The sequence below is a fragment of the Phoenix dactylifera genome, chromosome 9 (genome assembly GCF_009389715.1).
Source record: "Phoenix dactylifera cultivar Barhee BC4 chromosome 9, palm_55x_up_171113_PBpolish2nd_filt_p, whole genome shotgun sequence".
Lineage (NCBI taxonomy): Eukaryota > Viridiplantae > Streptophyta > Magnoliopsida > Arecales > Arecaceae > Phoenix > Phoenix dactylifera.
The window spans coordinates 10900162-10917263 of record NC_052400.1 but is presented as its reverse complement, the minus strand read 5'-3'; the positions used below and the strand labels follow the sequence as shown (position 1 = coordinate 10917263).

General features: G+C 37.2%; 1 protein-coding gene across 3 annotated transcripts; it reads right to left on the bottom strand.

Moving 5' to 3' along the window:
- Window positions 1-3227: 3227 nt before the first annotated feature.
- Window positions 3228-17102, bottom strand: LOC103700305 (polypyrimidine tract-binding protein homolog 1-like). Of its 3 annotated transcripts, none has more exons than XM_008782253.4 (10): window positions 16693-17102; window positions 12219-12428; window positions 11292-11354; window positions 11122-11195; window positions 10889-10984; window positions 5443-5500; window positions 5263-5367; window positions 5098-5179; window positions 3999-4111; window positions 3228-3773 (listed from the first exon to the last, which is right to left on the bottom strand). In XM_008782253.4, exons 1-10 carry the CDS (start codon window positions 16876-16878, stop codon window positions 3393-3395), a joined length of 1368 nt encoding a protein of 455 aa, XP_008780475.2. In that variant the 5' UTR covers window positions 16879-17102; the 3' UTR covers window positions 3228-3392. The 3 variants fall into 3 exon arrangements, with proteins under 3 accessions (XP_008780475.2, XP_026657873.2, XP_008780510.2); XM_008782288.3 differs by having other exon boundaries at window positions 3467-3773; window positions 4046-4111; XM_026802072.2 differs by lacking the exon at window positions 16693-17102 and having other exon boundaries at window positions 11292-12002.

Sequence of the window (17102 nt, the reverse complement as noted above, 5' to 3'; positions counted from 1 at the left end):
CACTCAATATATTTAGCCTCTGATAATTTACCTAATAGATGTTGCATTTCAGACCTCCCGGCTTTCTCTGCAACCTTAAACCGTTGACGTACATTGTAGATAGTCTTGATAGTCGTAACATTGAGGGCATCTCTTTCATTCAATGTGGATAATATGTCCTTTGGACGAACCAAACTCTTCGACATATCCACTAACAATTCCGTCTCCTGTTCAGATAATCTCCCTGCATATGAGTGCCCCTCCAGATTCTCTGCAGCGGGATGATTGTGCACTCCACATACGACCAGTAATATCCAATCATCCGCAGTATCCAATTTCTTTCCTCTTAATGCAAAAGGGCATCCACACTTCTTTGTCCCACAGGCAGTCTTTATTCGCTTTTCTTTTTTGGTTCGGTACGTCCCACCCCTCTCACAACCTAACGTAATTCTGGGTTTCTTAGAAATGGTACCTGCATCAGATGATTTGATTACAACAACAAAACCATTTCGCCTCCCAGCTTCACGACACCAATTACACAAGTCCTCTCTACTCTTGAAGATCTATACATTAAACAATTTATGTAAGTACACAGTTGTAAAAATAGCTCGCTAAACTAATACAAAATTGCACAATACATTATAATACCTCGTAAGTTGTAAATTCGCTTGTGTAATCCAGTACAAATTCTGATCCAATTATACTCGATTCGGTTGTAGCATAGCCCTACATATAAAATAATTTATCACCAAGAATTAATGAATCAGAGGATCTGTTCGGCACAAAATTCAGCACGGCACGCGATTTGGCACCAGAAGCCTTCTGTTCGGCTGCACAGTGCCGAACAGAAGGCTTCTGTTCGGCTGCACAGAGCCGGACAGAACCCTTCTGTTCGGCACTGTGCAGCCGAACAGAAGGCTTCTGTTCGGCACCGTGCAGCCGAACAGAAGGCTTCTGTTCGGCACCGTGCAGCCGAACAGAAGCCTTTTGTTCGGCGATCCAGTGCCGAACGGAGCACGAACCGTGAAAAAAAAAAAAATTTCGAAACAAGGTGGAACACGTACCTTTGCGGCCGATTCTTCGTCCCAAATCACTAGTTGCTTGTCCATGCTTCGAATGGGGCTTAAATCTCCTTCAAAGATCGCCTAAACGATGTAAATGGATCGAGGGGTTTAAGGGGGGTTTGAGGGGGGGGTTTTTTTTTTCTTTTCAAAACGAAACGGAGGAGGAGGAAGGGGGGGTGTATGAGAAAATCTCAAGGGCAATATGGTAATTACACTAAAGGTTAGTTTGGGTATTTTTTTTTGGTTTTTGGGGGGTGTCCTGAGCAATAGGGGGGGTGTATATAGAACTACCCGATGAAAAGGTACCTTTCGTGGTGGAAAGGAAGAAATATTCTTCCGATTTTACCCTTGAACTTGGTTTCGATACCCATGAAAACCGCGCTGCAGTTAATGGATTTGTGCTGGAGTCGGAGTGGCAGACTGGCTTTGATTGTGATGCTCGCCAGATGGTGTCCTCTTTGTCGAGCAAAGCTTAACTAGTTAAAGTGCTGTTTGGCATCACTATTATTAAATGTGTTAAAAAGTATAAAAAATAAAATTAGAGATATTTCTTAAAAAATTATTTTCTGTATTTATTTTTTAAAATTTTTTAATTACTGAAAATTATAAATAGTAAAATTTTATTTTGAAAGTTTTAGAAAAATAAAATTATCTATAAAAAATAAGATTTGCCGATTCAATACCGAATGTCAGTACGTCACCGATATGGTATGATACGTTAGGTGCCATCTAAGATTCTAATTTGAAATGGTACAGTAAAACTATAATGACAAACAATAATTACTTATCACTATTGTTTTGCCATTGCTAACTACAATTATCAAAATGCGAACCTAATAACCTACTAAATAAATTTTAATTTTTAAATTTTCAAAAAACTAGAAGCTGGTTTTAATTTTAAAAAATCTGAGAACTGAAAATGCGAATGATGCCAAATATAGTCTAAATGTATTTTTAACCGAACGGAAAGAACATATAGAGCTCATGAACTATTCGTGACAATAGACCAAGGGTAGAAACTCAGCATCCACATGAAAAGGATTCGAAACCTTATGGGAAAACTCATTGAGTTGACAGTGGCATGGTAGAGATGCTTCGTTCAAGGGATCGCCACAAGGGATTCACGGCTTCCCGATGAGTGGGATAAATCAATTTTTAGCAGATTGACTCCCCTTTTTTCAACATACTCTCTCCGAGGAAAATGGAGTGATGTTCATTTTGCTACGCAGATACTCAAGACAAAGGATATGGATTGAAGGGGACTCCACCCGCATGATGAGGACCAGGAACACGAATTATAAAACATTTTTAACTCCGATAGGTGCCCCCTGCTATCTTTGGAAGAGCACAGCATCAACCACATTCTACAAGAGGGCAACCAAGAATTGAGCTGTAATCTCAAAGCTGAACTAGAGGATAGGCTGATCCAGAGATCAACCCTCACTTCCAAATTGCTAGAAAGGGTTGATGCCGATACCTGCACGATTCAATTTCTAAGAACGCAATTATCTTAGAGGCTTGGCAAATTTGCCCAGTATTTAAACCCTACAGGGGGTGAGGACTTTGATCCCTCCTGAACTCTAAATAAAACAAATAAATAAAAATTGCACCCTAATTATCACCTCATCTTTAGTAGATTTTAACCAATACTTCTATTTCAGAATCATTGAGCTTAAATCTTCCCTTCACCAGGTGCCACACCTTGCTAGGATGGTCGGTCAGCCAGCGGTTGGTAACCAGATTTGTTGGGTATCAGCTGCTTGCATGGGAACCATATTGTTCACACAAAGCTGAGGGAAATATTAAGTACATGTTTACAAGGCTTTGTGCCATCCAACATTACGACCTCACATTCAACGTACTACACATTACTCCGTATCTCCCAGCTCTAGCGCCATATGCCTGCAAAGTAGGAAACTAATTTGGTGCAGTTCCTGATCACTTCAATTATAAATTCTGCACTCACATTCCCCTGGTGAAATAAAGAAAAGATCCCACACTGCAAAATGTTTAACTGCACATATACCTGATTGCTGGCCCCTACAGTAACAATTTAACTTTTAATACAGACTCTGCATGACCTTCCGCAGAGCTTCTGAACTAATATACCTTCCCTCCAGCACATGTATTATTATCATATGCCGATAAATAAAATCCACAATAGAACAAACTGGCGAACATATAGGTTATGAAAGGCACACCAAGTTAAGTCTGCATAGACGAAAGTCATTTGAAATCAAGGTTAAAATAACAGTTACATAACACCACAACAAATGGGTGGAGAATGACTCAAGGTAGACTCGGAAAAGGCCAGCAGATGGAGAAAGATGTCAAAGAAGGCACAATTTACTAGTAATATACATGAGGCTGACCAACAGATGGAGAACCAGCAGCAGGCCTTGGTTGAATACCATGGTGGGTTATCTGTCGAGAACCGGCAAGCGAATCAGGTGGAGCAGCAGGGTGGGATCCTGTAGTAGGGTACTGGGGAACAGAGGAAGGTATGAATGTCTGCCCAGGATATGCACCTGGAACTGATGCATAGGTTGAATGTCTACTCGGATCCCAAGCCAGCATTTGCCCATTTGGAATTGGTGCTTGTGTGCCAACACTACTAACAAACATGCCACTCGCGTGCTGCCAGCCAGTGGCAGCAGGCAGTGTGGCCACTTGTGGCATTGCCAATGCAGTGTCAGGAATCGTGTAATCCCTGCTCTTGTCACTGTGCGACTGAAGACAAGCAAATGTGCACATCAGAGGGGGCAATATGCAAAAGGAAATATAACAGCATCAAGAAGCATTTGTTAATGTACTATCACAACATATAAAGTGGCAGAGAGAACCGATTTCCTTTTTCCTGACATACAGTGCATGATGTTTCTTAAAAAGCCATGTATAAGATATGCCCTTATATTTTTTATTGCTTCAGTATATAACTTGAATTCACATTTATACCTTTACATTGAGATCAGTATGATGAGAGTATGACAGATGAAGCTTACAATAGCCACCATCATAGATGCAATGTCCCTCTAAAGCAGCTTTAGCAACTGCTGCAGTAGTTACATCTGAAAAGACAATAAATAACAGCATCAATTTCCTGTGCCCATTTTTGTTTTTGCTCCAAATATAACAGCCACATCAAATTCTTCATATTCCCAAACAAAACCCTCCACTACAGAGTATGTATAGTAATATGAGAGATGCCTCTAGTTCACATGTTTTATGCCAAGGAAGGTTGTCAATGCTTAAAACACATTTTCAGGTCAACAAGAGTCTAAGGGAAATAATTCCCAGTTGATGTTCAGAAACCTGAAAAAAAAAAAAATTATACTTGCAATTTGGAAAGTAAAATTAGGACCAGATTGCATTGTCGGCTCTAACCAACTCATTATTACAAAAGAGAAGTGAACACTAAGGACCCACAAATGATGTGTTATGATCAAGCTAAATCAGCAGTTATGCAGTTCGATAAGTGCACACAAAGGAACAAATTAAAAGTCATGCTTACTTTCCAGAAAGAAAATTTTTCACGAACTCTAGGTAAGACCGAGCAAGTTTCTGGTCATAAACAAGTTGGATTGTCCCTCTGTATTTTAAGAGATTTGGCCTAATATTATTTACTTACAGACTTGCATTACATCTTCCGATTTCCCTTTTGGGAACTGAACTATACCAACCAACTGCCCCCACCCACCACCAAGTGGAGTTGAGTGGTGCCACAACCATAGAGGGCAGGTAACTGGAGGCTACTTCTTTTACAAAATAATTTTCAATAACCTGCATCTCCCGGTGATATTAATAAAACAAAGCCCGAGCATGAAAATGAGTGTAGCATACCATTGCGACGTATCTGGAACCCACATGAAGGATCCTTATCCACACTTCCATGATGTTAAAAGAATAATCATTAAAAAAAACTCATCCAGATATTCCGATAACACAGCAAAACATAAACTCTATGTCTGTGAAAGCTTTCAACCTACAATGCAGCATAAAAAAACAGGATTGAAATAAAAAGTACAAAAAAATTGATCAGCAAGACACTTCCTACCAGGATATTGAATTAAAGCCTGCATTCCACCATTCTTCTCAAATATTGCAATTTTCTGAACAGTACCAAATGTTGAGAAAACCTGAAATGACAGTGCCAAGTTAACTGTAGTGATTATTTGATACACATAAAGAAGAAAAGAATGACAAGAATGAAATATCTTACAGTGTGAAGAGCATCAACTGTCACAGCATATTGCATATTCTCAATGGAAGCAAGAAGAACATTACTCTCTGGCTCCTTTTTCTTTCCATCAGGACCTACTACAGGCTGAAGATAGATGCTCAGTGGACATCAAAATTAAACAATAGATAATAATGGATCTTCTGCAAAATAGGATCCAACCTGTAATGTACCCTCAATAGCAGAAGGGTTCACGGGAAGGTAAGGATTTGTGTAATCCCTGCACAATCAACAATTAAAATACAGTGTCATATTATGATTTTCATTCAACGTGCAATATGGAGTCAAATCAACTTAAAAGTTCCCTGAAATAAATAGTTAAAATGAAGGTAAGCATGCACAACTCATATCCTAATGCTATAAGGACTCCAAATATGCAACCCAAAATACAAAAAAAATTATTTAAAATATAGTTAAAAAATAAGAACTCCACTGAAACAAGACTTAAAGCCATAAAACAGAAGCAATTTCTTTGAAGAAAACTTCTCACACGATGGCAACTAGATACAAGGTAAACAACCATGTGCATGATAGAAGATACAAATTGTTGAGTAATAAAAAAGCATAATCGATGGCCATATCTTATTTTAAAAATATATATATGGGGTCAAACACTGAAATTGTTGACTAATAAAAAAACATAATCGATAGCCACAGCTTATTGAAAAAAGAATATATGGTCGAATGCAAATTGTTTAAAAGCAGTAGGAAACCGAAAAGATGCATAAATTTAAAAAAGGGTTTTTTGCATGAATACCCTTCTAAATATCGGATTTTGCGTGAATACCCTTCTAAAATTGATATTTGCATGTATACCATCGTAAAATACTTGTTTTGCTATTCTACCCTTTTTTATTCTTATTTTTGCATATGTACCCATACCATCTAATGCTGCTAAAAAATTAACGGTTTCAAATTAAAATGACTAAAATACCCTCAATGGGTAGGCATGCAAATATAAATTTTTATAAGGGTATACAAGCAAATAGTAACTTTACAAGGATATTCATACAATTTTCTATATTTAGAAGGGTATATACGCAAAAACAAATCCTAGTAGATGAAAAAAATTTAGATACATTAATTAATGTGATAGCCTTTATAATCCAATATTTATTAGGAAATGCATTTGGTTCTATGACTAAAGGCCTGTTTCTTTATCATGAATATAACAAAAATATACAATAGGATTTACAAATTGGCTGTATCTAGATTTACCTCCTGTAATTGATCTGATGATGGGATTAATATCATAATAAGAGGTATGGTAGCTTTGCGTGATAATTAATATGGATCGCTTTCTTGCAGGACACAAGTATAAATGGTTATATTCTTCTATGCATTAAACTCAAAAACAGCCTCCACATTGTCAAACAGCTGAAAGGAACTTTCTTTTGATCCGGGTCCAAATGCCTACAAAGTGTTCTCGCTTTCCTTCAATCTATGTCTTGCATTAAAAGCTTCGGGTCTCTGTTAAGAGAAAGGAATGAAGTTTATTTCAACCACCTGGGAAAATTCAAGCCCCCTCTATTAGAATTACACAGGTCCCGCATACATAGAAGAACATCTCCCAAGTTCTGAACCTTGCGAATCTTTCTTTTGGAGGAGGGGCGCAACGACTTGGTCTGGTGCTGCCAATTAACTCAAAACAATTTGCACCCTCTCATGCAATGATGCAAGATGATATAGAAATTTACTTGAAGAGGAGACTATTACTTGTAATGATTTTTTTTGGTTCGGATTAATAGAAGAAAAATAGTATAAATCAACGAAAGAGAAGAGAGGGCAAGATGACATTGAAATACCTTTTTTATGATCAATAGATAGGAGAGTTTTTGAAGATTTGAAAGATGGATCGCGTCTTTGGAGGGGATGGATTTAGAACCCAGAAAAATTTTTGTTTATCGTCTATTGGGTTACAGAACAGGGAGGAAGGAGGAAGGAGACCGTGAGCGAGCTACATCGCGATCTCGGGCCACTCTCGCTCGCCATGGCCTGCGGGATCGGGATCTCGCCATCGCGAACGCCCGCGGGGGGTTGGTTGGGGAAGCCGGGCGTGGGGGGGGCGGGGCAGGGGGGGGCGGAGGGGAGTAAGGATAATAACGTAATTTCAATTTTTAATTTTATTTTTAATTAATATAAATACGATTTTTTTTAACACCATTAAAACAACCGTTATATTAGGGATATTTATACAATAACAAAGTTTTACGAGGGTATACATGCAAATATCAATTTTGGAAGGGTATTCATGCAAAATCTGATATTTAGAAGGGTATCTATGCAAAAAACCCTTTAAAAAATATGCCCCATTAGCCATGATCAAGGTTTGAAAACTTGATTTCAGCTCTGATTTCTTGGACTTGTGGAGTTCTCAATTCGGCTGTTTCGATGGTTTTGGCAGTTCTACTCTAAGTTTGAGAGTTCTGCTTAACAATATGGAAAGATTCTCAAAAACAGATTGGCAAGATAGAAGAAAAATAAAACAAGCTAAGAGAAGTTGTTACGCAATATTCTGAAGCATCTGATGTTAATGTTTTGGTGGCTCTTTATCCATGCAGTTTCCATGGTTTTGAGCTGAAGTTGTTATTGCATGCTATTGAAATTCATATGGTATTTTGTATTGTGAATAAATATTATTTACTTATTGAAATTCAGTTGTTCGAAAATTTATTGCATTTAGCAATTTTGAAACTATTCAGATCTTTTCTGTCATTTATTAGCAATACTCACAAATATATTGAATTTCAGGATCTATTTATCTTATTCTGAAGTCAAGTTGTTATTTTATTAAATGCATACCGTAATAGAATATTTTATTTATTTATTAAAGCAAAACGAAGTTAATGTTGAGAATCATGGTCATTGTCTTGCACATAATTGTTTGAATTAGTCTTTATAAAGTACTGTCAAAGACCTTTGCAGAGCCCTCAGCCTGTCAAATGTTATGTTTATTGTCCATCCTTCTTTTAACTCAAGAAAAAGGAAGAACATTCGAGGAAAAAAGAGTATATTGTATATAGGGGTGTAAACGAGATGAGCAGGAGTCAGCTAGACCCTGTTCGAGCTCGGCTCAAATTTATACAGGGTCAGCTCGAGCTCGAGTCAAGCTAAGAAAACCTAGGTCGAGCTCAGCTCACACAGATAATCAAGCCACCTCAAGCTTGGCACACTGTTTGGAAATAGAATCAACTCACCTCACCCTAATCACGGCTGTAGATTCACCCTCACAGCCTTACTAAACTCAACCTCACACTGTCACTGTTGTCAGCCTCCTGTGGTCCTAGAAGTTATGGAGGAAGCAGAGATGGCAAAGGAAGCATAGGATGCTCAAGAAGTTATCGACCACTTGGTCGTTGTTGATTCGACATCCATGAGGCCAACGCAGTCACCAATGTCAGAGGGGGGAAGTTGTCATCATGGACATAGTGGTGGAGGGGGTCGCTGGGTGGTGACTCTTGCCACCGTCGACAGGAGCTGGAACGGGTGGCGACGTAGGGAGGAGGCGATGCATGTAGTGGGGCAAGAAGGAGGAGCGGGCATCTAATATAGCCACCAAGGGGGGAGGAAGCAGCAAAGGGGCAAGCAGCAGGAGGTTGGCAACAGGCCCTTGTAAACCTTCGGGTTATGGTGTTGGTTCACCAGGAAGGGGATAAGTTGGTGCAGGGAATCAGGATTGTGGCCAGTGAGATCTGATAGCCAGTGAGTGCCTGGTGACGGTGGTGGCCAGTGGGTAGCATGGAGGAGACGCAATGGTAGGCTGGTAGTGATAGGAGCTATAGAGTGGGTGCTGTAGTGACCAATGAGAATGGGAAAGAAGAGGATGGCAGCTACGTGGGTGAGGGAGAGTTTTTGGGCTTCCCTCATAACCATAATATATTCTGACTGTTCAAATTTAATCCAACAAATGGCTAAACAAGTTAGCTACTTGACCATTGGATTATAATTCAACAATTAATTATCTACCATTTATTAATGAATAAATAATATATATTAATATATCAATAATATAACAAATATTGTAATATATAAATGAGCTCGAAACCTAGGTCGAGCTCGACTTGTTCGCTGAACAACTCGTGAACAACTCTCCCTCACTTGACTTATATATAAAAGAGGATGGCATGGAGGAGCCAAGCTCAAGCTGAATTCCAAGCCTAACACGAGCCAGCTCGTGAACAGCGCGGACATTTGACAACCCTAATTCTATACCCTACATGCTCAAAGAAATTTTAAAAAAATAAATGATAGTAAACACCAAAACAAGACTTTTAAAAAAGCAAATGTTGTTAGTTGTGGTCAATTTCAGCCAAAATCTTATTGTCAGAATTGCAAGCGGATTTGGAAGCAGGTGCAGGTTTGGATGCAGGGAGATGGATATTTTAGAATCACTAAGAACTGCTTAAGAAGCGGCCATAGGTTCGAGCTTTGGGAAGATAAAAAATGGGTGCATTACCCTAGATAGAAGATTCCAGCAACTAAGGGCCACTGAAGACCACTGAAACTGGACCAAGTTAGCTTCAGCTAAAATTGACCAAAACTTACAAAAACCAAGTTTCTGAGGTCAGTTGATCAATTTTCAGCCAAGACTTTAAGCCTTGGGTATGATAATAGTTACTAATATCTCCATTCAAAAATAGACTATTCAAATTGATGGTGGAAGGCTGCAAGCCACAGATGCCGCTAGGAACTATTCTATGATATAGCTTTCAACGAAATATTTTTGTGGCATTTAGTCAAAACCACCTAGTCTACATAGTACAGGCCAGCACTAAACAAATAATCAGCTAACTTTGCTAATTATGAAGTAAAAACAGAATCATTTTTTTAAATTACCTAATCCATAACTATTTTTTCATTTATTGTGTAGAACATCATCGTATCAAATGTATTATATAAGATACATGCAACCTTAATACCATGTGTTTTGCACAATTTGAAAAAAGAAGAATGAAAAAGGAAAACTATCTATTAGCCATGGTTGTGCAAACACCAACATTTCATGCAGATGTCATAAGGTTTCATCCATGACATACAACTAACATGAATCATAATGCTGAATAAGTAATAACCTCAAAACATATGACCCACTTACAGATCATGAGTAAACATCACCCTTTTGGCATGAATCCAGGGAGAAAAAGATGATTAAGCCATCATAACAAATGTATTCCAAGGGAAAAAAAAGGCGAGCAGAATGGCTACAATTAATTTAAGTTATAAAGATAAATGGTTTATATCAGAAACAGAAGAATCACTTTTCTTTCCAGTTTAATTCTAGAAGTGATACATAACAGGATCTTAATCATGTTCTGCGATGCATAACTGTAAACATTACACATAATAGTCTTTAATTATGTCCTTCGGTACATTCAAAAGCTGCATAAATATTGCAATCATGAGATGAGAGATTACAAATAGAATAAAAGACATCTGTTATCTTGGGGGCTGCCTTCTCTAGTTCTTATACAAGAATAGACAAAAGCAGCCAATGTGGCTGATGACACAGTATATTAAGGTTTCTGAGGCATCAAAAAAGCAATTCAAGCAAATAATATTAATGAAGTTATCTGATGATTATAGTATGGCTGCAAGTTTGTGTGCATACCTGCTGCGGTGTGACTGGAACTTGATATTAAGATCCGTGTGTGCAGAAAATGAAATTCGCAAGTGGCAAGAGGTGACATGCTCTGGAAGTAAGTATCTACAAACCATATGAGTTCAATCAGTAATTTTAAAATTTATAGGACTAATTATAAATTGTAATATTAATAATAATAACCATAATAATAATAAATTGTTTCTTCCAAGCAGAAGATAATAGTAAACAAAGGATGCAACCTTGGGATGCTTCTTCCATCCAAAGCATCTCTTGCTGCTGTGGCAGTTGCCGCATCACTGAACTGGATCAATGCCTATCAAAAAGAATACGAAGACCTCAATAAGTTTCAACCCTAAAATACAATTAAAGAAAAAAAAAATCTGAATAAGATGAGCAAACTATTAATAACCTGAAAACCAGCAGCCTTTTCAAAGGTGGCAATTTTGTGAACAAAGCCAAAGGCAGAGAATACCTGATACACAATCCAATGAGATTCATACACAAAATTAAAAAAAAATAAAGAAAATATAAACATGAGAAAACATTAGATCCCATTGAAATCGATTAACTGATCTCATATAAAGTGCAGAACAGCACCTGTATGTTAGAGCATGGCATTCATCACAACTCCAGTGGTATCAAAAATTGTGCAATATATACTTAAAAAGATGACAATGATGCATGGACCATATTTACCCACTGCCTCCAAAAAAGCAAATTAAATGAGAATAAAATAAAGAGGGCAAAGAAAAATAACGCCTTAAAAACAGAAAAGGTCATCAAATCGTATTACTAATCAGACGGTGTTCTTAATACCTAACCCAATTCTAAAAATTACCACAAAAAAGAAAACATATAAATCAGAAAGAGATCCAGCAGATGTATCAAAAATCAGAAAGACAGTTTAACCTCCAAAAACAACTTTGATAAACAAACTAAATGTCCCCTACAACTTGAGTTAAGCATGATGGTCAAAAACAACCAGAAAGCACCTTTAGTTCAAAATTAAGATCCAAAAAAATCAGAATAGAACAGTCATGAGAAAGAGATAGCAAAACAAACATGGCATCTCTCCGCATGCAGATGTTGATAACGAGATTTTCTCCGTGCTAGCATGGACCTGCTGACCCATGCAGAGTATGTTACTAGAAGTCAAAAAATTAAGCAAATATCAGCTCTAATCTACAATTAAAACATCAGCCAAAGTTCACTTCAATTTCTTCTGCTTTATTAAATATCAACTAAAATATTTCAGTACTTAAACACGAAAATCAATAACATGAAATGCCTCTAAACAGTTTCAAAATAAAGACATGATTGTAAATACAGAGCTCACCAAATGAATAACATCTATGCTGACATCACCAGGTTCAACACCCTCTAAAGTAACCAGCAAGACATTTCCAACAACATCTCCAGAGCTCTTATTGTTAACAATTTCTTGCCTATTCGAGTATTGGATATAAACAGTTTTGCCACGAACTTTCGCAGGCTCGGATGAAGAGGCATAATATGAAACCATCGAAATGGCCTGATTAAGTTCTGCCTGAAAGGAGGAAGATTAGTTGTACAAGAAAATGGTCAGACATGTGCTTTAGAGACTAAATTTTACATGCTTTCTACATATATTGCTAAGAAACACGAAGCGAATGAACAATCCTAATTGCAGAAGATATGAAATGCAAAACAGTAACAGCTTCCTAATATTTGAGATGAGTACCAAAAATAAAGAGAAAGGCTTTGATATATAAATTTCTGGATAAGCCACAAAAACCTGTACTGAATATAGTTTATTTTAAGAAGCTTAATCAATCCTCCTAGAAGGAAGTGACAGGCGCATAAAACTAGACTTTCAGTAAGTATATGAATGTAGACTCATTTAATCACCATACATGTAGGATAGTTAGGGAATTTACAAACAGGAGGGGGACCACAAGGTCCACTACCCAGAAAACTATTGAATTGAATTCTAGTTTGCCTAGATTTGCCTGGTTAATTTACTAAGTTTTTCATGCCCAATCTTGCTGAGAAATTAATCTAGTATTAGACAACATTTCATTCCTCATCAATAAATCAAAGGAACAATCACCCTTTTCTGTTAGATTCACCGCCCAGATTGTTTCAAAAAAATCAAACTCGTAAATCATTTGCAGTTATCATAGTCTAAGTTTGCAGGCAGCCTGCACTTCCATAACAACATTAATGATATAAACCCACCAATAAAATGACAATACCATACAGCAACAGTGCCCACATCTTGTATATCTTAGACAATGTACAGCTCGGATAGAGCCCATAAGGGTCAGAGTCCCCAAGTATCTATTTATTTTTATGTAAAAATGATAATGGGACATGCAATGCATGTGAATAAAAAAATCTTATATGTTTTTAGTAAAAAGTAATAACTTTCATATTTGTTTCGATTGTGAAAACTCCAAACAAGCTTTTTCTTCATACTTCATCATCTTCTTAAAGATCTAAAACAGAATTTTCATTTACAAAAGATCACAGTAGAAAAGTGAAAACTATAAAATGGGGAGGAAACAAAGAAGAAAATATACAGCCACAAACTTGATTGACTTGTTCATGTCAATCTTTCCTAACCAAAGGGAAAAAATTGTTTTAAAAGAAGACTAGGAAAAAGGAACGTACATACAAAATGTAAAGAAAAAATGAGGGCACTACAAACAAAAAATATCAGAAAAATCAATTTAAAAAATTTACTCCCCATGGATATATAAACACTTCATTTTTTTTTCTTCCCTCATAATAGGAACAATTAAAATTGAATCCAAAAGAACATCATTTACTTGTGAGTATATGTTTGTTCTGCTATCTTCTGGATTGGCAATAATCTAGACAACCAGAAAGATATCACATCCCAACACCAAAATGGTATTGTATCCCATAAATTGTTTTTGTCCCCTCGTCTATTGAATGAGATAAGAACAATTCTACACACAAATTATTTCTGAAATAATGAAGTATGAAAGAATTAGAAAGTGAGGTGAATCTCCTGGTTGCATATTAGAGAAAGTGAGCACATGTGTTATGTATGTCAATGCAGACAGGAAGTCAATGCAAATAGGAGGAGAAATTTTAGGTGTTTCCATCATAGAAATATCACGGTTGGCATGATATTACACACACACATAATGGTTGGCATGATATCAGAGTAGACAGGCATGATTTTGGCGATTTGTAGAAAAATGAATCGAGTGGTTAATGACTTGTGATTGGAATGTTTCACATTGCTTTTGCATTTTCAAAAGGGCCTTTTATAAAGCACTTCTACAGAAGTGCATTCAATGGAAGCACTTTTGCCCTTATCTTGTGTTTGGTAACATGTAATGCAGAAACACAATTAAGTTTATTAAATTTCGCTGCTCTGGATCAAACTTTTGGAGTCTTGGTTCAACTTTGTTGCAATTTTGGTTTAAATCAAGGACATCCAGATGGCCCAAAAAATCATGTTTTAGGTTTGGATGGGACCCATCTCTAGTCAATAAAATTTAAGATTACTCGATCCATTTGTTTCTTTAATAAACCAGAGCAAGCTCACTATATTTATGAATACAAAGTAGGTGATCCCCATAAGCATAAGCCAAAAGTTTTTTTCCCTGCTTACTCACAAAAAACAAAAAATGGTTTTTCTAGCCTCTCCTAGAAAAGGTTTTCTGACATCCGGTCATGTGAGAAGTACTTTTATTGAGCATCACCAAGCACGACTTTTCTTTTAATCAGGCTGTTTGCTGCTTTAAAATCCATGTAAAAGTACCTAATTGCAGAATGTTGGGCATGTATGGCATCAATTTAAAAATTGCTTCTTGATTTTTAAAGTAAAAAAGCACTTTCAAAAAAAAAAGTCTGGTAACAACATCAGAAAAAATGCATTTATAAGAAGAAAAGGTCAGAAAAACACCTTTAGGAGAAGCTAGAAAACATAGCTTCTGGCTTTGCTTTCTCTTTTTGTAAAGCACAAGCAACAGCATACACACCGCACAAACATGCTGTAACATAGGAGAATGTGCAACACGTACCGTAGAGGTCATGATATTGTAAATATGTACAATTCCTTGCCATGGCTAAACATGTACTCTTATAAAGTCTATTTCAAAAAAATTAAAAATTGCAATCTAGTGAGGAAATGTGACAAATAGGATATGTTCAAAAATTTAAAACTCTCAAATAATAGGAGATTACTCTATCTTATCTCAGGCAGTCATTAAGAGCGATGCCCCTATTATTGTACATGACTTAAAAATATGGTTTTTGGGTCAAACCATATTTCTCAATGCCAACTACTGATCCAACTACTGATCGCCTTATTTCCTAATGTTAACAACTTCATATCCACCATTTATGCTTCATTAAAATGAATCTTCACCACTCATAAAAAGACAAAAAAAAGGAACAAAAGTGCAATACATAAGGATTGGCGATTGGGATGGGGAGATTTTAGAAAATTTTGTGAAGCAAAATTATAAAGGTTTTATCGCACATCAGAGAAATAAGGTTAAATACTTCGCAGACCATTGTTAGTTTTTTATCTTATTGGTCCATAAGAGAAAAATAACTCAAGGTCCAATAATTTAAGCATGATAGTATAAATATAAAACATGATAATATAGTTCTTACGTTCCTATCTTTTTTCATATTTGTCAAATCAAACACATTAATATGCACATGATACTCTCAAATCACTATCCCCACAAAACAAGTCCAATAACAGAGTACATTAAAAAAAAAAGAAACATCGGTTTACCTTTCTTTAAGCACAGTAATAGCTTTCTCACGGCCATCATCAAAGAAAATATACCAAAAGCCCCAATGCCCTCCAAAACTTTTTCAGAAACCCAATAATCATTGTAAGGATAATCCACTTCATGGTATGCTCTCCCCTAACATTTATTGCAATTTGAGTCAACTAGCAATAACCGCAAAAAGTACCTAATCATGACTTTAGACAAAACAAATGTAATTATATTTTTCACTAAACCACATGTAAGTTATTATGCATCAATGTAGTAAGAGTTCATGCTCCCATCCACACATCCTTCATGGTAAATCCTTTAAGACTGCTAACAAATTCTCCCTCAACATCCAAAATAGTCAAAAGAGAAATGGAAACTGGGATAATCATTGACAAATAATTTGACCCATGCAAGTGCAATGACTGCCTCACGCCTACTTAACATCAAATTCGTCCTCTGAACCCATGCTAAATTCATCAAATACCATAGGAAAATCCACGCAACCATGGACGAATCTCCTACTTTGCAAGAGCACAAAGTCATCAAAAAAATGTACTTTTCAATCCATTTTGGATCTTTTAAAATAGTTAGCCCTCCTTAGACATCATTCACAAAATAAATTTTTTTTGTAATCATATATCCTTCTTGAGTGTCTAATTCTACAATATTGCATCCGATGAATCCCTCAATTTTTTGTCTTTTCGTCAGAATGCCAGCACAACTAACTTCAGAAATTATTGCATATCTAATCTGAGATCCAATCACATAATCTCCCAAAAGCATGAGGACGAACAACTTCACTGAACCCCTATCACTCAAAACCATGTCCCTAAACCAGCTTTTCCCCGTCCCAACACCATATTACCGATTTCATCATATATAGAGAAGAAACCAACAAATAAACCTACATCAAACCATCAGCAGTCATAAACATAAACTTGTAAGGCAAATTCAAAATGAGCTTTTTGCTTTAACAATCTGAAGATTATAATAGAATTTCATCCTGAAAACACGAGAAATCAAAGAAGACGAAGAAATTAGGGCTCCAATCCTCACAAACTCGACAAAGGCCTGGTTGCGGCTGGCTCCGACGTTGCACTTGGTGTTGACGATCTTTCCGAACGGCTTGCAGAGCTCGATCAGCTCCTCATCCGTGCACTCCCATGGCATGTTCCGGAGGTGCAGTACCTTCGATGGCGTCTGCGTGTACCGGAACTGCGGCTGCCCCGAAGAAGAAGACATCGCCAAGCTAGGGTTAGGACAAGGGTTTCTCTGATCCCCGACGGCGAGGAACTGAAGCCAGGTAGGTTATCTACCGCCACAATCACTCCGGACGCCGGACGAATCGGCGAGGGTTAGCGCTAGGGTTTGGAACGGGATTCTGGTGCCCTATATTCCGGACAGGGCAGCGAAGGAGAGAGAAGCGAGCGGAGGGTCCTTGCCGAGAGAGGGGGAGGGATGGAGTT